Source organism: Sciurus carolinensis, chromosome 7 (genome assembly GCF_902686445.1).
Source record: "Sciurus carolinensis chromosome 7, mSciCar1.2, whole genome shotgun sequence".
In the NCBI taxonomy this organism is placed as follows: domain Eukaryota; kingdom Metazoa; phylum Chordata; class Mammalia; order Rodentia; family Sciuridae; genus Sciurus; species Sciurus carolinensis.
The window spans coordinates 29,252,248-29,276,010 of record NC_062219.1 but is presented as its reverse complement, the minus strand read 5'-3'; the positions used below and the strand labels follow the sequence as shown (position 1 = coordinate 29,276,010).

At 37.5% G+C, this 23,763-nt stretch overlaps 1 protein-coding gene across 2 annotated transcripts in view; it reads left to right on the top strand.

Annotated features, from left to right (window-relative positions):
• The window catches only part of Pde7b (phosphodiesterase 7B), a 297,370-nt gene that overhangs the window by 256,711 nt on the left and 16,896 nt on the right, over positions 1-23,763 (top strand). For both annotated transcript variants that reach the window (XM_047557470.1, XM_047557469.1), the window contains 6 exons: positions 3,045-3,196; positions 5,482-5,545; positions 7,768-7,863; positions 9,959-10,059; positions 11,116-11,247; positions 21,732-21,823. In XM_047557470.1, the coding sequence (XP_047413426.1) occupies positions 3,045-3,196; positions 5,482-5,545; positions 7,768-7,863; positions 9,959-10,059; positions 11,116-11,247; positions 21,732-21,823 (637 nt within the window). The remainder of the gene's footprint in view (positions 1-3,044; positions 3,197-5,481; positions 5,546-7,767; positions 7,864-9,958; positions 10,060-11,115; positions 11,248-21,731; positions 21,824-23,763) is intronic.

Here is a 23,763-nt window from a genome sequence, read left to right as displayed (position 1 = left end):
TTACTTACTGAAAGAATGGATTTTCTTCTTTATGAAACTGTCATCCCATTTCCTACTCTACTGCTCAGTAAAACTCCTTAAAACTCCTTAAAGGAGATGTCTGTACTTGATGTTCTTTCAAACTTTTCCTTTACCAGGTCCTTTCTTCTTAAATTTTTTACTATAAAATAATTTCAAATTTGTATGAAATTATTAAGAACAAAACAAGTCATATACTATTTTTCCATATGCACCAATTGTTATATTTTACAATATTTTCCTTACTGCTGTAAATTTTTTCCTTAATCCCTTGAGAATTTGTTGTACATATCATGCCCTTTTATCTCTAAACATTTTAATCTGTGTTTCTCAAAGGATGAGGACATTCTTTTGTGTAGTTCAGTTATCACATTTAAGAAATATATAAATATGGCATTATTATCTCTTGAATAAGTCTATATCTAAATTTCACAAATTATCCTAATAATGTCTTGCATGAACATTTTTTGTTGATCTAGGCTCCAATTCAGGATCACACATTACATTTAGTGCACTATGTCTGGTATCCATTATTCTGAAATAATACCTGGCACTATCATTAAGTTTCATGACATTGACATTTTTATAAGAGTACAAACCAATTGTTTTGTAGGGTTTCTTCAACCTGGGTTTTTCTGGTGTTTTCTGTCTGCATAATGTCAGTTTCTCCCATTATTGGTGACTGTTAAATACTTGGTGAAGTTGGCAACCCCTCTACATTTGTCCACTATAAACTGACAATTTTTCCCTCCCTAATAAGTCATTGGCAGGGAGATGCTTTGATATTATGTAGTTATCCTACTGCTTTTTAAATTTTCCTTAATAACTTTAGTATCCATTAAGGATTCTGGCCTGATTCAGTTATTACTATAACGTCTTCCAAAATGGCAATTTTCCAGTTCTATTATTTCTTCTACATTTACTGGTTGGCACTCTCCGCAAAGAAAAACTTTCCCTTCTGATTTATTCACTTTTTGCTTATTTACTTTCTTGCGATGGACTCATGGGTTCTTATTTGTCAATGATTTATAATCTATTCTTCTTTATTTTGTCTCAAATCTTCCCATACCTGCTCAGAGGACCTCTGAAAATGTGTTTTCTCTGTTATTTTTAAATAATCTCATCATTTTTTGAGGTCTCCCTTCTTTTCTGGCATAACAAGATGCTACATTTCACCTTGTCCATTTGCTGTTCCAGTTCTAAAAATGGCCGCTTCACCAGTGCAATCTGATTACTCTTAGTCATAAATCATATTTAAAAAACAAAATCTGGGTGCTAGATGTGCTTATTGTTACCAGAGTTGTTGCTTGTAGGCACACAATAAAACATGCTCTTTTTAAGTATATACTTCGTGGTCGACTCTCAGCCTTCATCATACCTGATGAATTAGCATCATTAGATACTTAGGATCACACCTGGTTCCTTGCTGTATTTCCTCACTAGGCTTCCAGAGAACTCCATTCCCCTCCACTGCTACCACCATTGTCTAAGCAGCCATTGCTCCTGTCAAGTCATAGATCTTTCTGCATCAAACCTTTTTCCTAAAATCAGTCTTCAACACAGAATCCAGTATGCCCTGTTTAAACATAAGTGTTTTTACCGCTTCTCTGCATAACACTTTGCAGTGGCTCCACAGAGTAGAGCCCTTGCCCTTACAAAGGCCTACTGTGCCCTGCATAATTTTTATGCCCTTCTTTGATCTAAGACTTCATCTTTCACTCTCCCCTTTTCTCTCCTCTCCACCCACACTGAACACAGGCACTCAATTTTTTAAATAAACTACCATTCTATTCTGAACTTCGATTTAATAAACTCATGGAAATGAGTGAGAACCCACCAGCAGAACGGAGCCCATGTCTACCATTTTTAATATTGATGTGTGCCTAAACACGACTTCAGTGGGACTCTACTTACCTCCTTGTGCACATGGTTGCCTCTTTTCTTGGTATTTAGATCCATTTTAAAATAAAAATTAATTTTAATCAGGCAGTATTTCCAGAGAACAGCAGTTCTTGCCATTGCTGAATCATGTTTTCACATGCGTGATACAACCTAAGTGATGAATTTGATGTTGGTCATTTAGTGCCATGGGGGAGCGCCATTATTTCCTGTTTCTGGTCTTTGTTGTAATTTTGAGTTTCACAGGGCAAAAGGGGAGATGGGAGAAGGTATGTCACAAACCAAAATCGCTTTATAAATGAGCTGTACATTTTCCTACTAGAGTATTAAATTGGCTCTATATCCAAAATTGGCAGCAGATGTCACTTATACAACCTTAGAGTGACTCATAGAATTTCAGTTGAGATAAGAACTACCTTGACAGACATTGAAATAACATGCCTGGCACATTTCTGGACAATTGTCATGATGCTGACAGTCAAGTTTGGAAAGACACACATGACATGAGTATTAAAATATCTCTACTGCCATGATCAGACATTTATAGCAACCAATAGAAGAGAATACACTCCATTAGAAAAGCAAGTCTCCTCTCTGCTTCTTATAAGGGGCATCTAGGTCACTTTAGCACTGAGATTATTGATTTCTTTGCCAAAGATATTCCTGAGATTAAGAACATTTTTCTCACTGCTCTTCTAATTTAAGTGAAGGAGTTCGTCATACTGGAAAGAGAATAGGGTGAGAGCTTGATCAAAATTTTTGAGCTTCAGTTCCAATGTAGCAGGAAAAGAAACCAAAACTTCCCATTTTAAATGTTCGCAGAAGTATGTGAATTTCACTTACTAACAAAACAAAAAAACCAAATGTCTTTAATTCATGTATTTCATGTCTTCCAAAAGTACATTCAGAAATATCTTGACATTTAAATAAATGCCATACATATGAAATATCATTTATGATCTAGAATTTCAAATGTAGAGTTAAATTGCCATATTTAATTCAATTTAGTCCTCAAAATATTGAGAGCATCTTTTAAATGTCTTTCCTTTTTAGTACATTATATTTTTACACAATGGAGAAAATAGGCTCTTTTTTAAATATATGAACTTCTGCATTTGATCCCACAGATACAACACACTCAGGGGAAATTGGCACCAAGAAAAAGGTAAAAAGACTGTTAAGTTTCCAAAGATACTTCCATGCATCAAGGCTGCTTCGTGGAATCATACCACAAGCCCCGCTCCACCTGCTGGATGAAGACTACCTTGGACAAGCACGGGTAAGCTGGTTACCCCTCTGATTACCTGCAGTGGGTCAGAGCCAAGAGCGTCTGTCTCAGCTGATAGTACATGGGGTGAGGAAGTTCTACTCTGCTTCTGAGGAGCTCTGTGACTCTAGGTTGGTTACTCAACACATTTGGACTTTTCTCTCAATTATAAAATGACAGTAATAGAAACAGCTCATAGGAGTAATGGGTTAAAACATGCAGTTTTCCAGGGGTGCTCATGTGAGCTAAGCACACACCTTACCACTGAGCCACAACACTAGCCCTGAGTTAAAACATGTTTATATGCTTAATATTCTCATGCCTGACACATGGTAGCTATTTTCATTCTTATAAATATGCAAAAAATATTCACATAACACTAAGTAAAATTTTGGACTGGTAGATTATTAATGAGGATTGCTAAATTTTCTAAACCATTAAATTATTTCATTGTAATAGAGACACTGAAAATAACTCAATAATTAACCTATTAATGGGATCTAATTCCACATTAGGGTATTAACATGGTACATTATTCCTTTATTGTTTTTAGTTACTTCTAATAATTTTTTTAATAATTTTTTCTATTGTTGCTCTACATTGATCTGAGGGTGAAAACTAACGTATGATAATCTTTAAAAAAAATGCCTAAATTGTGAAAGGAATTTAAATTTCAAGGAAACACTGTCCCAGTTTAAAGGTAGCATTTTATAGCCTACTTGCTAATATTATACTATATACATACCATTAAGAAATCTATATAATTAGCTCAGTACAGTGGCACATGCCTGTAATCCCAGCAGCTCTGGAGGCTGAGGCTGGAGGATCATGAGTTCAAAGCCAGCTTCAGCAACTTACTGAGGCCCTAAGCAACTTAGCAAGGCACTAAGCAACTCAGTGAGACTCTGTCTCTAAATAAAATATAAAAAAAAGGGCTGCGGATGTGGCTCAGTGGTTAAAAACCCTGGGTTCAAACCCCAGTAACAGAAATAAATAAATAAATAAAAAAGAACAAACAAATGAAAGAAAGAAAGAATGAATGAGTGAATATATGATTAATAATGATTAATATATATTATTGAGAAATGAGCAGCAAGTAATGCCAGAAAAACCATTCCCAATATTAAGTCTACAAAAAAAGAAGGGACTGAGATTGGGTGAATGTTTGTATGTTAGTTTTTCTGTCTGTTGGTTGGTTGTTGGTTGGTTGCTAATTCTTTGGTTGATTGATGTTTGGGTAGTTGGTTGGTTGGAGAGAAAGCAAGACAAAGCACCCCAGCACTGGAGCATCAGGGACAGACCACATTTGGGGGATTCCATTCTCAGAACAGCCACATCTCAATAAGGGTGATGTTGAGATGTACAAAGAACAGTCGACCAGAAGTCCAGGTGGCCGAGGTGAAATGCTAGGTCTGCCTTTACTATCAAGTGATTTGGATAAAGGTTTCACTCGATCTAGACCTCAAAGATCCCTTCATTTCTCTGGTACATCATGAAGGTCTCAGTGGCTTTGCGATGTATTTGAATTTTGCTGTGGGACACAGGGGAAGCCAGTCAGGGGCAGGTAAAGGAGTGGGAGTAGGTCCCCATGTGAGTCAGTGGGTGGAGTTTCAGAGCTACAGTAAGGGTAGAATCAACAAATGCAACTTTTGTGTCACCAGCAAATTCCAAGCACGTGTTATTTTAAAAAAGAAAAACAGAATGATATCTGCATTGAAATAGGCCCTTAAATTGTACAAAATGTTCAATTACTCAAACTTTCCTGTACAGTGCTTAATTTCACATTCAGTTCACATTGAGCAGAATAATGTTCTCAGCAAATACGTTCATTTTTATAAACTGCGTTGTAAACCTTTTCCCTTCAGCGTGTAGGGTCTGTGATGTAGACACTTCGCTGAACTTCAGTTTAACATGCCAGCATATGTGTTCGTTATGAATGAGCAGTTTTTCAAGCACAGTGTGACTGTACTTGATACTGACAACCCTCTAAAATAGAATTATCTGCCACATTTTTCAAATGCGGAAATGGAAGCACAGAGAAGTTAAGGAATGTGACTAAATTCCCACAGCCAGAAAGAGACATGGCTAACATTGAACTATTCAGTTTTTAACTCCACAGCCTGTTCTTTGAGTTGTCATTAGTGGGTAAAGTAAGATTTGGTTTACTCCAAGTCAGTTGCACATGGAGAGTAGTGTGCTATTTCTAACTTTTTAATTGTTTAATTCACTGTGTCTCGAAGTAAATGTTTGAGTCTTGATGTGATTCATTTGGTGCTATTTTCTGTTTGCCTTTTCAGCATATGCTCTCCAAAGTGGGAATGTGGGACTTTGACATTTTCTTGTTTGATCGCTTGACAAATGGTAAGTTACCCAAAAGAATTCTCACTAAAATACACACCATAAAGTGGGATTCATTTCATGGGAAACAATTTTTATTTTTAAACACTGTTATTCTTTTTTCCTTCTTTCCCCACTTTCATAAATCTACAGCTACTCCAGAAAGACCAGGGCATGGGAAAATTAATTCAGATGAAGAATAAGAACTGAATTTGGCCTACAATCTTAGGACAGTTTCCTTCTGACCTTGATGATCCCAAAGGAATTAGGAAACCACAGATTAGATTCTTTCTTTGCAGAATACTTTGGCCACATTCAGAAGTAGGAAGTTCATTGTTAGTTGATAAAAAGTGGAATCACAAAAGCACCTCTCATCAGCCCTGACCCTCAGGAAGAGGCCTATGCAGTGTTTCTGGGTAAGCAGTCTCTCCCAGTGCAGGTGTTGTCCAAACACATTGGTGTCCTCAGAAGAAAACAGTGGCTAAGTAGAAAATGTAGATCTTAAGGCTACAGCTAAGAAGAAAAGTGAACATTCCCAATGGCCTCATTTCTTAAATATTTGTACCTTTAAAGGTCTTCCTTAGCCAGGTACAGTGGTGCTTGCCTGTAATCCCGGTGGCTCAGGAGGCTGAGACAGGAGGATCCGGAGTTCAAAGTCAGCCTCAGCAACAGCAAGTTGCTAAGCAACTCAGTGAGACTCTGTCTCTAAATAAAATACAAAATAGGACTGGAGATGTGGCTCAGTGGCCAAGTGTCCCTGAGTTCAATCCCCCCCAAAAAAGGTCTTCCTTAAAATCCTATTGCATTTTCACCTTCCCAGTAAACAAATGTTGATGTTGCTGTGTCCTGTCATCTACCAAACTTCTGTTTGAAGTCATTATAGATGATTTTCTCACCACTTTATTATTTAGCAAACACTGTGCAGCCAAAAGAGATGTAGCCTAAGGTCATGAAACAGACCCTTACACTGTGGCAAGCAAATAGACCACATAGGGATGGTTCCCAGAATCTTGCACGTCGCTTTGCTCAAATCAACTGCAAAATGGGTACTAGAAATTGTAATTAGCTGTGAATAAAAGGAACTTTTTAAATGGAATTTGTTTAAAAGAATGTAATCATGACCACCTTAGAAATATGAAATGAACACGTCAAAGCTTTTATTTACTAACTAATTAAAGATCCACTGAAATGCTACAACTAATTCAAAAGAAAACAATAGCTGGGCATGATAACACACTCCAACAGTCCTAGATCCTGGGAGGCAGAGGCAGGAGAATCCCTTGAGCTTAAGAGTTTGAGACCAGCCTGGACACAATATAGAGAATCCCCCCTGACCAGTCTGAGCAACATGAACAGACCCCATCTTTAAAAAAATAAAAACAGTGGGGAGACTTCAAAGAACTACAGACACATATGTAATGAGAAATGCAGAAATGTATTTATAAATGACTGGAGTGGGGGAGTTTGAGAGGAGAAAATCATTTTCGACCAGACTAATTTCATTTGTAAATCTATGAACAAGAATCATTTACATTGCTATCAGTTATCTCTGACTTGAGAGTTTTGAAATAACAAAGATGATAAAAATTGTAGAGACCCATTGAATGGAGTACCCAGGAAAGGGTGGTTAGGCCACACCAAGTTTTCTATTTAAGACAGGCAGGCATCTTCCTGGTCCATTTAAAATTCTCAAATAAACTCTTTAATGCTTTTAAAGTTCAAAATAATTATTATTAAACAGTATTTTTTGAATGCTTATGTTTTATATGTTCAATTTTGCATCTCTGCTGAATTGCGTTCTAAAATATAGTCAAATCCCTCTGGGGTGATGTTTCATAGGAAGAAGAATAAGCTGTGACCGTTAAGCACTTTGGTGATTTAGATTCCCCTGTGAATGTAATAGTGTATTGGAGTGACTTCAGGCACATTTCAAGTGGCCATCAACTGTGTTTTTAAAAAGATACACACACAGGTGTATGTGCCTGACACTTCACTAGGTATAGTCCTGTTAATATTATCACTGCCTTTGGTATAGGGAGAAGGTCTGAGCTAATTTTATTTGCATAAAAAGAGAAAACCTAGGACCAGATCACAGTGAAAATATCTTCTATACTCCAATAATTTCAAATCCAAAGAGGGAAAATGATTCTAACAAAGAAATGTGATTACAGAGACCTTGGATCTTACTGTCAGTTTTGGAATATAGTGGTGATAAAAATAAGTTAAAGCCGATGACTGTTCTCTAGGAAACAGCCTGGTAACGCTGCTGTGCCACCTCTTCAACACCCATGGACTCATTCACCATTTCAAGTTGGATATGGTGACCTTGCACAGGTTTTTAGGTAAGTCTGTTCTTTCCATGTTCCTACCTCCCATTCCCATGAATAACCACAGTGGCAATATAAAGTGGCAAGAACCATAGCACAGTGAATAAAGGCCTCAAATTTATCTTAAATGATCTTTAAATACAGTTTACCCATTTCAAGTCATTGACAAATCATTTACCTCATTAATTACATTTACAAGAGATTAAGAATCTGTAAAGAAAACCATGAAAAACAGAGCTGTCAAAGATGATTCTAATCTGCTCCTGTGTTATCAAAACCCCAATCATGTAGACCACAAACAATTCTAATCCAAAGATGAGTTGCTAAAATTTTTCAATGGGTTTTAAGAAAATAAATTATGACTATTTGTGTAGCACCCACTATGGGTAATTATTTATTGGGTAATTAATTGTTAGATAATTATCTCTCTTTTTTTTTTTTTTTTTTTTTGTGGTGCTGGGGATTTGAACCCAGGGCCTTGTGCTTGCAAGGCAAGCACTCTACCAACTGAGCTATATCCCCAGCAGATAATTATCTCTTAACCATTTGAACAAACCCACAAATTTTAAATTATTTTTCCTTATTGTCACCGTTTGGTCCATGGTTAAGAAGATGTACAGTGAGACTTCTTTCTTTCCTGAGGCCAAAGGCTAGAAAGTGACTGATCTGTTCACTTCTAGGTGCATCTAACTTGAAAACCCTTCATCTATCCACTCAACTCTGCCATCACCCTAACCAAAAGCAGCCTCAGTTATTCTTTCATTTTGTACATATTCTTATTTATCTGCCACTGAATTATCCAGGGCAGATTTCTAATCACACTGACACTTCATGTGTTTTGGCTTTGACTTGCCACATGGCTGTACTTTGAATTTGGAAGCTGACTAAATGCCGTCTAGAGTAAAATAACAGCAGCTCACCAGCCAACCTTCCGTGGTGCTTCCATCTTCTGAGACCTCTTCCAAGGACCTGCTTGTATTAACACGTTGAATCTTATAGCAACACCTTGAGCTCAGAGCTATTGTTATCCCCATTTTATAGTGAAGGAAACTGAGGTAATTTGTGGTTAAGTAACTTGCCCTCTACAGTTTAAATATAATTGTAAAACAAACCTGATGACTAAAAGGCATATGAGGCACAACAGGGAAATATTTGAAACAAACCACAACATGGCTCCTTTCCAGAAACATAAATAACCTCTGGCTGATTACATTTTAAACTGATTGAGCAGAGTAGTGGGCATGAATAGGGCCAAATAATTCTAATCTATTTATAGAGGGAGATACAGATTCTCTGAACACATTCATATGCCCAGAAAACACGCCAAAAAAATGCAATTTTGACAACCAAATTAATACAAGAACACAGAGCCAGAGAGAATGTTTTGCAAATCTGGAAATTTTCTACACTCTGACTGCATTGCATCCTAAGCATCACCTTGGTTATTAGCTGAAGCAGGCTAACAGCTTCTGTAAACAACAAACTAAAATTGCCTTGCCCATTATTTGATTTGGTTCCAGAGCACTCGAAGCCTGGCATTAGATTGGCAGGGCATGGAAGAGGATAGCTTCCTTGAATAAAGGAGAAGTGCCTCCAAGGAGGTATTCTCTCAATGCAGCACTTTGAATTTCTACCTGAAGAAGCCTCTAATTTGCTTGGGTCTGTATTTGTTATTCAAGTGGCAACACAATTGTTAGATATTAGGAAGCCTGATGCTACCAGGCCTCTGAAAGGAAACTCCATTTATGGCATATTATTCATAAGGGACAGCAAACTTAAATAATTAAACTACCATGCGAAAGAAAGTTGTCCTTTTCCTACGTATTTATTTTTCCTATGAATGAGAGCCTTCATGAATGCCAGAGAGGGGTGATTTATGAAGGAGGTGAGAAATCCCAAGGGCCTTGCAAATCCTACTTCTCCCCTCTCTCCACTATAAACAGCTCAGTAGAACTGTTAGGCTTGCAAACCATGTTCATTTTCAAAGGATCCCCAGACTCCACATTTTGGAGGCACTGATATTTTTAAGCAAAAAGCACCTTTAATAATTCTGATCGAGGAAGTCACTCTTGTTTTGGTTTTAGCTAACCAAATTATGTTTTCCTCCTAGTCATGGTTCAAGAGGATTACCACGGCCAAAACCCATATCACAACGCCGTTCACGCGGCTGATGTCACCCAGGCCATGCACTGCTACCTGAAGGAGCCAAAGGTAAAGCAAGACCCAGCTGCCCCTTCAGCTATCTGGAATGCCAAACACTACCCAAACTCTAAATTACCCAACATTTCTGAACAGCTATGTTAGGAGTTATTCACAATATGAATACAATAAAGTTGAAGGATCAACTTTGAAATCTTAAAATATTCATGAAAAGATATTAAATTTTCTGAGGTTTCCTTTCACTTGCTAATGGGTCAACCAGATATCCTGACTTCAGGGCCCAAGAAAACCTGTGAACATCAAAGACCTCTCAGCAAGTGTGCTGTGATGCAATAAACCAATAAAAAATTAAAAATTGAGAGCATTATAATAATGTTCATTACCTAAAACCTAGGCAATTTGTCACTGTATAAAATTTAGTTTTTTGATATAATGTATAAGATGAATTTTCTTAATGTTTTTGGAAAATGATATTCCAGTCTAAGGGTTTAGTTCAATCACTTATAACAACCCACTAAATATACATATGCTTTAACGTCAACCACTAACTATGCAGATACCAAATAAGCACTCTTGGAATAAAGTTGGGTAGATGCCTCACACCTGTAAAATATCCCAAAGACATTAACAATTTCACTTTTTCATCTCTAAGGAATCTGAAAGTTGTAATATATCATACAGTGGTATTTTTGAAGTTAGTTCTGGATTCCCATTTTAAAGGTGTCCATCACCTTGGCTTCACTATTTCCTTCATTTACGACTTTCTCTAGACATGGCTGATCTTGGTCTCTGCCCTTCCTCCTCCCTGCCCGCCAGATAGCAATGTTGCCAACCAGCCAAGCCGTTACAACAGCCAAACAAAACAGTGGCAGAAGCAAAAAGAGAATACCCAAATGTTTTACACAATTTGAGCTTACTCGATTATTGTCCCATAGTCCTTCCTTTCCCTGCAATACCAAGTGCTTATCATCTCATTGAATACCTTCCAGGGTAAAGATCTGGCTAACAAGGCTGAATAATACCTCATTCTGTTTGATTTCTCCAAAAACAATGCCACCCTATTTGTGCAAGCATACTAGTCAGTCTCCCAATTTGACTTTTTAACAGTTGGCCAGCTTCCTCACACCTCTGGACATCATGCTTGGACTACTTGCTGCAGCAGCACATGATGTTGACCACCCAGGGGTGAACCAGCCATTTTTGATCAAAACTAACCACCATCTTGCCAACCTGTATCAGGTAAGTAAGTCCAACATGGAGCCAGACACAGTATGATCTACAGCCTTGGACCCAGGCCATGAGACTGAATCTTACCCTTGAAGACAGCCTTCATTCAAGGTCAGTCTCAGGGATGGAGACCACATCCAAAGAACATGAGTTTGAAATAGGTCCAGTATATACCCCAAGGGAGATTAAATTGATTTACAAGATAGTCAAGGAATTCAGTTTGCTCCAAACTGAAAATGTCTTAAGTTGAACATGATCCCTGAACCTAATTTCTCATGGTCTGATTATATCTGCCCCCATGGAGGCTACCTTGTTCAGAATGCACAGTTGAAGCCGGTTCTTACAGAGTTTCCATAGTTATTTCCCAGGTGTGATCCTAATTTGGACTGGAGACTCTGGAGCCATTTTTTGACTTTACTGACCTCCAAGTCAAAGGGCTATTATCAAAGACAAAAGTTATACTTTGTTGTTATAAAACAATTACACAGCAAGAACTGGTCCACCTCAAGAATATTTATCTATGATATCATATGAGATATTAAATCCTATATCAGAATCAAATTACTCTCAGTTTTCAGGGTGGTTCTTTAGATATCTTCAACGGTCATTAACAAAGTCATTTCACATTAGTGAGTCACTTATCTCAATATTAGTAGATCTTTTGAAAACAAACTGAGTGCTTAAAGAATTCCTAACAGATCCCCATAGAACAGCCGTATTAAACAAAATTCTGCTGCTTAAGGATGCATTTATTTCCAATAAAGCACTATTGTAACATGGAGAAAGATCTTTCTTCATCCAGTTGATTGACTTTGAACACAAGTAGAAACTGGCATTCCAAGGCTTAGGGTCCACCTAGTGTGTCCTTTAGTGCTGGGCCCCCTCAGGCTATCAGCCAGCACCTGACACTAGGATAGACATGGTCAGGTCAAGGAGCAGAATGATAAGACTAAGAAAGCCTTTCATGATGAACTGAAAGTTAAACAAGAGAAGTACAAAACTAAAACTAATTTTTCCAAATCATCTCAGAAGCTAAATTTATTGCTTAAAAGAAAACAGGCATTTGACTAGGGGAAAAAAATGAATGACTGTCCTGAGAACCCACAGGCAAGTTTTTTATTCCTGTCAACACTGACTTTTTCAAATGTCTGTTATTAGACAAGGGAAATCAATCAACAAGTTTTGATGTTGATCTCTTCCCATACTATGTCATAATTCTAATTTCTCATTATCAAGTAAATCATATTAATGAAATTTAAGAGTATCCATTGCTAATGACTGATTTGTACATAAAAAAAATAGCGGCACAGAGCTGCACTTTCACATGTAGTAAATTTAAAAACACATAATGAATTCTCATTTAGACAGGAAGTCAGAAAGAAATATGACAGATGTTAAAAACATAAAAAAACAAGAAAATAAATGTAGAATTTTATTAATAGTGCAGAATGAGGTCCTCACTGATAATTAACAAAACTGGATTCTCAAAAAGAGAGAGATGATACTCCAATCTATCTGACTCTGATACTAAAGATTTTCTCAGAAAATAGATTCCTTACTCAAACTTTTGAAGTTCAGGTAATTTGTATTTTGATCTCTTAATTAAAAATAAACCTTCTAGTACAACCAAACTTTGTATTTTTCAATGCACCATATTGTATGATCTAGTTTTAATCAGCAACTATCTGTTGTCTATATATAGGCTGATACACTAGAAGTACAAAGATAAATAAAACTAAGTCTTTGCCCCTAAACATTAGTTCCAAATCAGATGCTCAAAATGAGCAAACTCCAAGGAAACATAACACCAATATGAAAGGAGTTTGAGAAGTCAGGTAAACCTTTATATAGATATAAAGATATATAGATGAAAACAATTTTATCTATTTATAAAATTGTATAAATAAACATATATAGAGAAAAACAATTTTTTTAACTCTTTGAAGAGTAAATACCTGTGCTGTTCTTTGTGTCCAAAGCTGTTACTATCATAAAGTGAGCTACTGTTTTCTCCAGAAGTGAATTTATCCACATGAACTATCTGACCTGTTCCCTATTAGGAAAGAGAAGGATAATGATGAGGGAGAAATTGAAGCAGAGGGCTCAAAACCATATTCGAGATACTATTTCCATCAGTCACCTGCTCAATTCATCTTAGAATCTCTTGGAGGCTAAAGACCCATGTCTTTCATTTTTAGGGACAGTGTTAGAGGCAAGCCAATATCATGTAGTACCATAAAGACACTTTTATTATCCCAGAGCTAGCTGGAATAAAAGCTGAAACCAGATAGAGACTTAACAGATTAAACATAAAAATTATTTAAAAGAACCTGAAAATAATAAAATTTCAATTTTGTCCAAAAAAATTATACCTTTATTTTTATTATATACCATTGTTTATTAACTATGTTAAGAAATTCCAAAATGATAAAGATAATTCCTTATGAAAATTTCTGTTCATGAGACATCAAATGGAACCTCATCAATATGTTCAATTTTTACATTTTTTGTATCAAAAATTTATTTAATTTTTTAAAACTCTGTTCAAGTTGGATACAGTGGCACATGCCTATAATGCCAGCTACTAAGGAGGGTGAGGCAGGAGGATCACAAGTTCAACACCAGCCTCTGCAACATAGCAAGACCCTGTTTAAAAAAAAAAAAAAAAAAAAAGGTTCAGAAAGGCAAATATTGCATAATCTTATTTATATGAGAGGTCTAAAAAGTTGACTCCATAGAAATTGAGAATATAATAGTGATTATCAGAGTTTGGGGAGAATGGATGGGGAAAGTTTGATCAATAAAGTAACAGGAAGAATAAGTTCTAATGTTCTTTTGTATAATAGGGTGAAAACCACTTATAATAATGCATTGTATATCTCAAAATAGCTACAAAAGAGGATTTTGAATGTATTCACCAGAAAAAATGATAAAGATTTAAGGTAATTAATATGCTTATTACTCTGATTTCATCATTACACTACGAATACATGGATCAAAACATCACATTGCATCCCATAAATATGTCAAATTATTAGGTACCAATCAAAAAATAATAAAAAAATGATGACACAAAAAATAAATAATAAAAACAAAAATTCTGTTCAACAAATTATATAACATTTATGCAACACTTTTAACAATACAAATGCTACTAAGTGCTTTTATGTATTAAATTACATAATTTTTACAATAGCTCAGTAAAGTACATACTAGTATCATATCTATCTTCCAAAAAGAGGAAAAGTGATACTTGAAAAATTTAAGTATTTTTCCTAAAACTAAACAGCTAATTAATGGAGAACTGGGATTAGAACTCATATCTTTTGTCTCCAGAGCCACCTCTGCAACTCACTGTTGGCCTACTGTGTGCCAGACACAAAGAACCCTTCTGCAGATCCTCTTTTTAGGGAGGGAGAGTAGAGGGTTAAGTACTTGCTAAGTAAGTTATGTAGTTGCAAATAGTTGTAATGGAAAGACAGAAGAGGGAAATTGATTCTGCAAGTGTTTTTCTTTTTTTGAGAGGGGATGATAGAGAAAGAATGATGTAAACTGGGCCTTCAAGTATGGGTAATATTTTGAATAACTGAGATGACAAGAAGACACTAGAGACCGCATGAGCTGGTATCGTTCAGGGATTAAAACTTGCAATTCCAGGGAACTGAAAATGGAATGTTCCTATGGCTTCTGGCTGAGCATGGGTCTGCTGTCAAACTCCCCTGCTCTCAGATCAGTGACTTGGGCATCTCATGATTAACTATATATTATCTCTTTAGTAGAAATTGCAGATTCCCTTACAAGGACATGGCTTAGGTCAGGAAATTCTTCACATTGCATTAAGTTGCAGATGAAGAACTAGCATAATTTTTCAGGTTCTCAATTTGAAGGGAAAAAATTATGTTACATAATATATAAACTAAGGAAAACATTAACAACATGTAATATTTTATTCATTGAAAAGTTAGTCTTTTAACTTATCAAAGGCCTGTGATTTGAGACATGAATGAGCTTTCAGGGAAAAAACTTCCAAATTTTCATAGTATATACTTATGCACATCTTTCTAGGGAGAGAATCGATACCTTTCATCAAATTTTAAAATAAGTTATAGATTCATAAAATGGCAGGAACCATGATAATAAGTAAAATAAACACATACATATATATGTACATATATACACACACAAAAAAATGAAACACTCACACACAAATTTTATCAACACCAATACTGTCAAGAGGATGTGTCAGGAATTATGTGCCTTTGGGAACACCCTGTGCGTGACTTTGCTGCAATCCAGACTCACTGTATATGAGATAAAATGGAAGAAGGCTTCCTCTCCCTCTTCTTGTTGGCTGTGCTCTTTTAGCTTAATAAAGAAGATCATTGTATAACGCCCAGCTTATACTTCTGCCTGAGATAAAAAGAGGGAACCAGGGCAGCAGGAGTGAAGGCCAGGTCAGAGGGCTCCCTCCCATTGTCTGCTGTCTGGGCTGAACTCCCTGGCGGAACTGCCAACCAAGTTCAATGTGAAGGCATTGCAGGTCCTTCCACCAGGCACCTCACTCACCAAACTGGAAGCAGTCCCCGCGTCAGGGAAGACTGAGAGGGAAAGGAAAATATGAAAGATAGAACTGAGAATTTACTTTCCCCAAGTAGCAAAAAAAAAAAAAAAAAAAAAAAGAATTTACTTCCACACACACAAAGTTAAGGTGAGCTCAGCAATTCACAAAATAGGTATTAAATCAGATATGATATTAGTTATTACAATTGTAAAGGGAATCACTTTCAGTTCAGTTTAAAATTTAATTTTTTGATAGAGTTCAACTTATTAACTAGTGACAGAGCACGCTATGTGAATAAAATAATGAATAATTACCTGTTCCATGAAACATTATATTTGTTGCATTCTGTGTCTTACAGAAATTTAGATCGTTTTCTTAATCATTTGTTGCAGACATTTAAAGTGGGTCAGCATTTTTAACCACTTTTTATTCTTAATGACTGAACCACAAATATGAGACAGACAGAGCCAGGAGGCATGTTCCTTCCACATGGTCCTATGACCTCACCTCTAATGAGCATGTGCAAAAGATTATGCATAACCTCACAATTTCTACAAGAGAAAAGGTCTTCTGTGCAAGCAGTGCTAAAATTCTAGGAGGGAAGCTCAGATTTGATTTTCTGTTTCCTCACGTTTCTGTGGGCCCTGATTTGAACTCGGGCCTGCCCAAGTGAACTGCAAGTGACATTCACACTCCTTGCTCTGAGATCAATGTCTTGGGAAAATACAGGTGAAATAAAAAAAGACATCTTCAAACAGGCATTAAACAAGGCAGTGCCGTAGTTCCTTCAAGGGCCAAGGTCTTGTTCAGAGCTCAAGACGCCTCTCTTCCTCAAAGGCTTCCTGGGCTGGGGCTCTTGGAATGTTACTAGGGAGACCACTAGGCTTGTTAGGAGAGAGCTCAGCAGAGTTCACGTCTCATGGCCTCTTGCATCTTTTTTCATGAGCAATTAAAAATGAAGACACATACTACGTTTCTGTTTTATTGTTTTTCCTTCTTGTATCCTCTAGATTTAAAGGTGTAATTACTTCTGATTCCTATTATACACCAGACTCAGTTTATCAACATCACTTCAAGTATTTTAATCAAAGAAAGTGTCCAATAAATGGAGGGGAGGGTTGCAGTTTAAAGCTGCCTTGTGTGATAGCAACTCTGCCAGAATCTCTTTGGCAAATAGTCACTTGATTTAATTTGAAAACCTGTGTTGGGTGGTGTATTGCTATTAGCTAACAAAGGGGTTGTTTTGTTCTTAGAGTTGATAATTCCAACAAAAAGAGAAATAAAGGGTTTTTGCCACCAACAGTATAAGGGTTTTGTTTATCCCAAATTAAAATTCTAATAGGTCTTGTGGTCACCAAGGTGTTTTGTTTTCTCTTTCAACTTCAAGATGAAGATCTTTCTTAAAACTGTAAATATGCCAAGTTGAGACCCAGAACTTACTGCCATTGGATAATGTGAAATTTCTGAGCTGATACTTCTTCAAGGTAGACAGAGTGGTACCTAATATGTATTCCAAAATCAGCTGGATGGCCAAGGAATCATCCCATCAGATCAAATCATCTTTGGATCCCTGCAACCATTTCTGATGATTTTCTCAATCTACCTTTTGCTGAGTGGTCTAAGCCTCTACAAAAGTCAGACGAGTCTGTCAGAGTAGAGCTGCCTCCATGCTCCGGAGGATGTGGCATGGTTCTCTGGCCGTGGGCTCAGGCCTGCTCCCCAGCCCCTGCCTCTCCCTGGCTCAGGGCACCCCCACCTCCCTTCCTTCCCACATCCACACACACTCAGCCTTGCTGGGCTCTGCTCTGTCCCCACTGTGCAGCCAGAGGAGTTTCCTGAAACTCAAATCTGACCACACGGACTCCTGCTGGAAACCCCACTGCTCCCCGGGACTCCGGGACTCCATTCAAAGGGCCTCACACAGTGTTCCAGGTCCATCCTCCCCCAAGCCCTCCTGCCATCCAGCCTCTCCTCCCTGCAGCTCCCTCCAGGCCTGTGCATCATCCAGTCAGAACTATTTTGGTTTCCCAAGCTTATCACTCATTCCCGTATTCATTCAACAAATATTTATAGAGTGCTTAACACATGTCAGGTGCTGGGAATACAGAAGATAAACAAAACAAAAATCCCCTGCTTTCTCCTAGGGAAACAGAAAATAAACCTTAAAACAGAAGGATGATATCAAGTGTCCCCCTTACTCTTCCTTCCTCCTATTTTAATCAAATATACTATTGTATAGTATACAACTGTATAGTATATTTTGCTCAGGTATAATATATAATATGGTACATTGCCTAGCACTCTGTGACTCCTAAGACATTCATTCTTTTGAAAGCCTTCTTTTCCTCTAAAACCCCACCTTACGTTTGCCTCCTATATGATTTCACAGTCCTCTATTGCTTCCCTTATCACAGAACTTATCAGTCTAAACACCATTGCTTGATTTGCTGTCCACATCCCAGATGGACAGTGAGTCTCTGGGCACCCACTTGTTCACCTTGTGTCCTCAGTATCCAGAGCAGGACTGGTGTTCAGTGAAAATTGAAGAGCAACTTCTGCTAATTGTTATGTCCTTACTAAGAGTACACCATGCAAAATTTGTGGAAGTGACTTTAAAATTCATTATAATGATCTCTTTTGCATCTCAGAAATGACAAATGCTACCAGATACTGGTTATTTCTGGAGTCATTTACCTGATCTGGGTTGTCTGAATGAGTAGGGGAGAAGAGCCAGTTGCTACAATCTTTAAAAATCTCTTTGACATTGCCCTAAGTCTGAGGATTTTATAACAGAAGATCCCAAATCTGACTTTTACCAGATATTGAACAAAAATTCAACAGTTCTTTGAATTTTGCAGCTACTGAACTTTGAGGTTGGGGAAATTAATTACTCAGTATCCATTCAACAAATATTTACTGATTCAGATGGCACTGTGCCACAGACTGTGGCACAAAGATGAATAAGCCGTGCTCCCTGCTCTCAATAGCAGTCATGGATGGCAGCCACTTTCAAACAGGGCATGTACGTCCATGGGGACCCATGAAGACTTTCCAAGGGGTACACAGGCATGAGTAGTGTCAACAGAATCCATTTTCAGGCCCTTCAACTGACCTGCCTGGAATGTGCTGGCAGGGCAGCCACCTCAATTCTGCCTTTTCTCACCTATCACCATCACCCTGTAAGACATCCCTCTTACCCCTTGCAATCATACTGCAGGTTGCCCCTGGTACAGAAACACCAAAAGCACCAAGAGAAATATTGAAATGTCTCCTATAATTGAGATACCTTAACATCCGCATCCATCTCGTAAATTAATACATTACCAATGCATCTTTATTCTTAAGCACAATTATTTTTTTCAAATTTCCTTATATATGTACTTTGATCAGTTACTGATATAATTGCATGATTAACTCAAGCTCAAAAAATATTTAATACTTAGAGCCTGATGTTAGGAAAACCTCTTAAAATTTCAATTTAAATACTTATTTCTGTTGCAGAGAAATATGATGGGGCAACAATAAAAGACTTTCACGCATCAAAAATATTTCATTAAAACAAACTTTTAGGGGGAAAAGGGAATGAAAATATAAGTTTAGGGTCAGGTTGTAGCTCAGTAATAGAACATGTGCCTAGTTTGTGCAATCCCCAGCACCAAAAGAAAAGAAAATGTAAATTCTAGAGGGAAAGGAATTGAATTAAAATTTCTTTAAAAGTTGACTTAAAAATAAGTTACTTTCAGGGGGCTGGGGATATAGCTCAGTTGGTTGAGTGCCTGCCTTGTAAGCATAAGGCCCTGGGTTCGATCCCCAGCACTGCAAAAAAATAAAATAAGTTACTTTTGTGTTTCTTCCAAGGAGAGAGAAATGAGCATTAAATGCCATTGGTATTTAAGTTTCTCTTAACTATATAGGACATATCTTAATGACTTTAAATTTTAGATATTCTGAAAAGCATGTAGGAAAACACATCTCATTGCAGGCATTCATCAGCTTATGAATTTCTGGCTTCTTGAAGCCTAGATGTTGGAACACAGGAAATTCTTGGGGACAGCAAGGGCCTGTGCAGAGTTTAGGTCTCGAGTATGTCTGACCTGGGTTAAAGTCACTCTCCAGCCCTCCCCAGCAGTGTTTTGGGAAATAGGAATTTTTTTCATCCGTGTCAATACCAGCAGAGGTTTTTTTTTTTTTTTTTTTTTTTTTTTTTCTTACTCTCTGGAATCACTGCCCTAAACACCTGTTTCTGCATACAAACTCTTCCTCAAAATGGTGTATTTACAATCACAAACTCGACTTTTATTCTATGTCAGCTTCCAAGCCTATTCAGTTTCCTTCCATTTTCCTGGTTCTCATCTCCAAATAAGGTCTCACCAGCAAATTTCCCAAGGATCTTGTACTCTGTCTCCAGGAAGAATATTAATGAAGATGTTAAGTCAGGCTGGCATAAATAAAAATGCTTAGGGCATCCTCCAGACAGTTTTGTTCCACTCAGCAGGGACATAGTGTCATTTATCATTAGGTCCTGTTACAGTTTTCTGACCCCTTGAAAAACTCACGTGAGGTCACTTGTGTCCACATCTACTTGAATTAATTTTGCAAGTGAACTCATGAGCTACTGAAGTAAATGTCACTGGAGGATTGAACATCTGTTACATCATACTAACCTATCATTCTCTGAGCTCATAAATCTTTACAATCAAAACAAATTAGTCTAGCATGTTATTTCTAACAAACACTTTCTTTTGTTGTATATGGCTCATGCCCAAAAGGAGCTAATAGACCAATGGATGAGAGTAATAAAATCTCATCACTGGTTCAAGCTTGGTCAAGTGGTGAAAAAAGAATAATGACTCTTTAGCAATGAAAGAAATGAACAGCAATTTAACACAACTGGGGACGTAGCTCAGTGATAGGCTCTAGGTTTGATCTCTAGCACTTAAAAAAGAGAGAGAGAGAGAGAGGGAGAACATACTATATAGAGGGTGGATATGCCCCTCTTGAAACAAGACAAAAAATTAATAAACAATTAAGGAAATAAAGCAAAAACATTGCCTGGGATTGAGAGCAGTTCTATCCTGTATGAACGAAGTCAGCAGAAGTCCATAGTTTTTGTTAATTAGAACAAAGCATAATGTGTTGTAAGATTCTATAATTATTTAAATGGTGAAGTGAATGTTCAGTTAACAAGCATATTTATTTTTAAAAGCAAGGTCAAAGGAGATATTGAACACAGTAGATATTCCCACAAACCAAGAAATATCAAGAGAATTGAACAAGAGAGCAATTGTGGATTCCAATAATGGAATCTACATTTGGACTAAATGGCAGCGTTCTGGTCATGAAGTCATTGACAGAGCTGCCTTCATGACAGTGGTTCTCAAATTTAGTGTTCGTAAGAACAACCACCACAGCTGAGTCAAAACAGTTGGGACTCAGTTGTCCTGATGGCTCAGACACGCAGGTTTTTATCGATGTGAGAGTCAATGGTCAGGGCACTGATTAAACCAGCAGCTGGGAGCCCTGCCTCCGAGCAGGTGGTTGAGAAATCTTGGATTCTGTCCTGACTATAGAGCTGTTGGTTTTCCCTGCTCCCTGTTTTGAACAGCTTCACTTTCTCTCTTCTGCAGTTGGTGAGGCTTGACAGAACTCTTGAAAGCAGGGCAGAGATAACAGAGAACGAGCCAGGAGTAGACCTCACTCAGCCCTGCAGTGCAGGGTCCACAGGCCCTGCCACTTCCCCCACCCCCCATCATTCTAGCCTTGGGCAGGCCTGGTGGTGAATTTCCTTTGGATCTCTTTTCTGGTCTACCTTTGTGTTGTCATCAGACACAAATTGGCTGGAGGGAAGAAAGGAGCCTCCAGGCAGCTGTGTTTAGGTGAAAGATCAGTATCTGGTTTCTCCCTCATTTATAGCTTTTGTTTTATTTCTTTCTAGAATATGTCTGTGCTAGAGAATCACCACTGGCGATCTACAATTGGCATGCTTCGAGAATCAAGGCTTCTTGCTCACTTGCCAAAGGAAATGACGTAAGTGCTCTGAGATGAAACAGACTGATGTGCACAAGTAAAGATAAGGTGTTCTCTAGGGTGTGCTTGGGACCCCCTGCGTGAGTGGCTGAGAGCCAGCCGCTGTGCTTCCTGCCTGCACTTGCTTGTCTATCAGAGTGTCAGTTACCGCAACCCAGAAACCAGAATCTCTCTGTGTGCTTTGAAAGGGCCTTGGACGGTCTCTGACCCAAAGTCAGGAAAAAGGATAATAAACAACTCTCAGCTTTCACACTCTTCAGCATCAACTCTCTGCTTTGCCAAATTCCTGTCCTTTATGTTAGTAAAATTGTCCTTCCATTTAGAATCAAAGAATAAATATTTGTCAAGAAGGAACATAGAAATTCTCCAGCTAGATTTAGGACTAGTTTACCAAAGTGTGTTTTGTAATTGCCAGTCTTAGCAAAAATAGTAATTAGAAATTCTTTTCTAAAATGCCTTTTGTTAAGTAATTGAATTGGGCCCAGCAATTTTTTCACCATTAATTTGTCTAATGAATCTTGCATTTTAAACAGAAGAGGAAATCCTAGTTTCCTGGTCTACTGTTCATTAGCCTCAGTATGTAGGCCGGATCTTAGCAAGTCCAAGGCCATTCCTCAGGGACCCAAACTAGCTGCTATCCTGTCTTCCAAGGCCACCACTAATTCTGATTTGTTTAGTGAAAATATGCAGAACCTGAGGAAATTAGGTGAGTGACAAAAATAGATGACTGTACCTTTCTTAATGACAAGCACATAACTTGGGGTCAAGGACCAAGTGGCATTTCCCCATAGGACTAGCAGCATACTCTGTTGGAGGTTTATTCCTGGCCTCTGATACTATCTCATGCTGTTTCCTCCTACCCAGAGGAATGTGGAGCTTGCAGGAGGAACTTTGGTCCTGATAACGTTTTACCCCCTGGAACTAAATAAAACCAGTCCTCGTATATGGTATAAAAACATGTGCCTTTTACTAGAATAATAAATTGCAAAGACAAAGAACTAAATGCCAAAAGAACTAAAAATGTGAGTAAGAAATCAAAGAAGGAGAAAGGAGGAAAGAGGTGGTGAGTGGGAGGGATAGGTAAAGAAAGAAAAAAAGGGAGAAAAGTGAAGACAGGAGAGAAAGGGAAAGTAAGAGAGGGAAGGACCCAGGGTGACCAGCCTTGTCCCCAATAATACCCACATTAATCCTGCTTGGTGCTCAATTAGTATTCATTTCCTAAGATACTCCCTACTCATCTCTATGAATTCCAAAAAAAATACCAAATTCATATGTCTTTGTGAGACACATGTAAATGCTTTTGCTAGGAGTATAATTGCTATGCAATGATATATGTGAAAAGAACTCATAACAAAGGTTGTCGTAATCATCATTATTATTCCCATCTTCATGCAAATGCTTTAAAATCACTTTCTGATATTTAAAAGCAAGACAGGGTAACTTTAGAAATTGAGGACATTTGAGAAAAGTATTGGCTTGAACCACATGAAGTGGCTGATAGTCAAAACCAGAATATTGGTGATTTCATAAGGTTCAACCTGTTAAGAAAAAGAAAATTGAAATGATTTATAATCCTGCCATCTGGAAATTGTTAATGTTATCCTGGTTGGTATATATCCCTTTAGTCTTTTCTCAGTACAGCCATATGTTAAGAAAACAGGGGGGACTTAGTTTAGAGTTTATGTCCTGATATTTTTTACTTACCATAAAGACTATTCCACATAATTAAGCCTGTTAAATTAAAATCATTTTATTGGCTACAGGCCAAAATGTGCCAAAAGGCTGTAACTACAGATTATTGTTTGAAATATGGTTTCCAATTATATGGTTTCCAATTTTTTATCATTATGAATGATGTTCAGAATGCATTCTTAAACATGTATTTTTATCTTAGACTTGGATTTTTTTCCCAGAAATATTTGTGAATAGAAATTATTGGC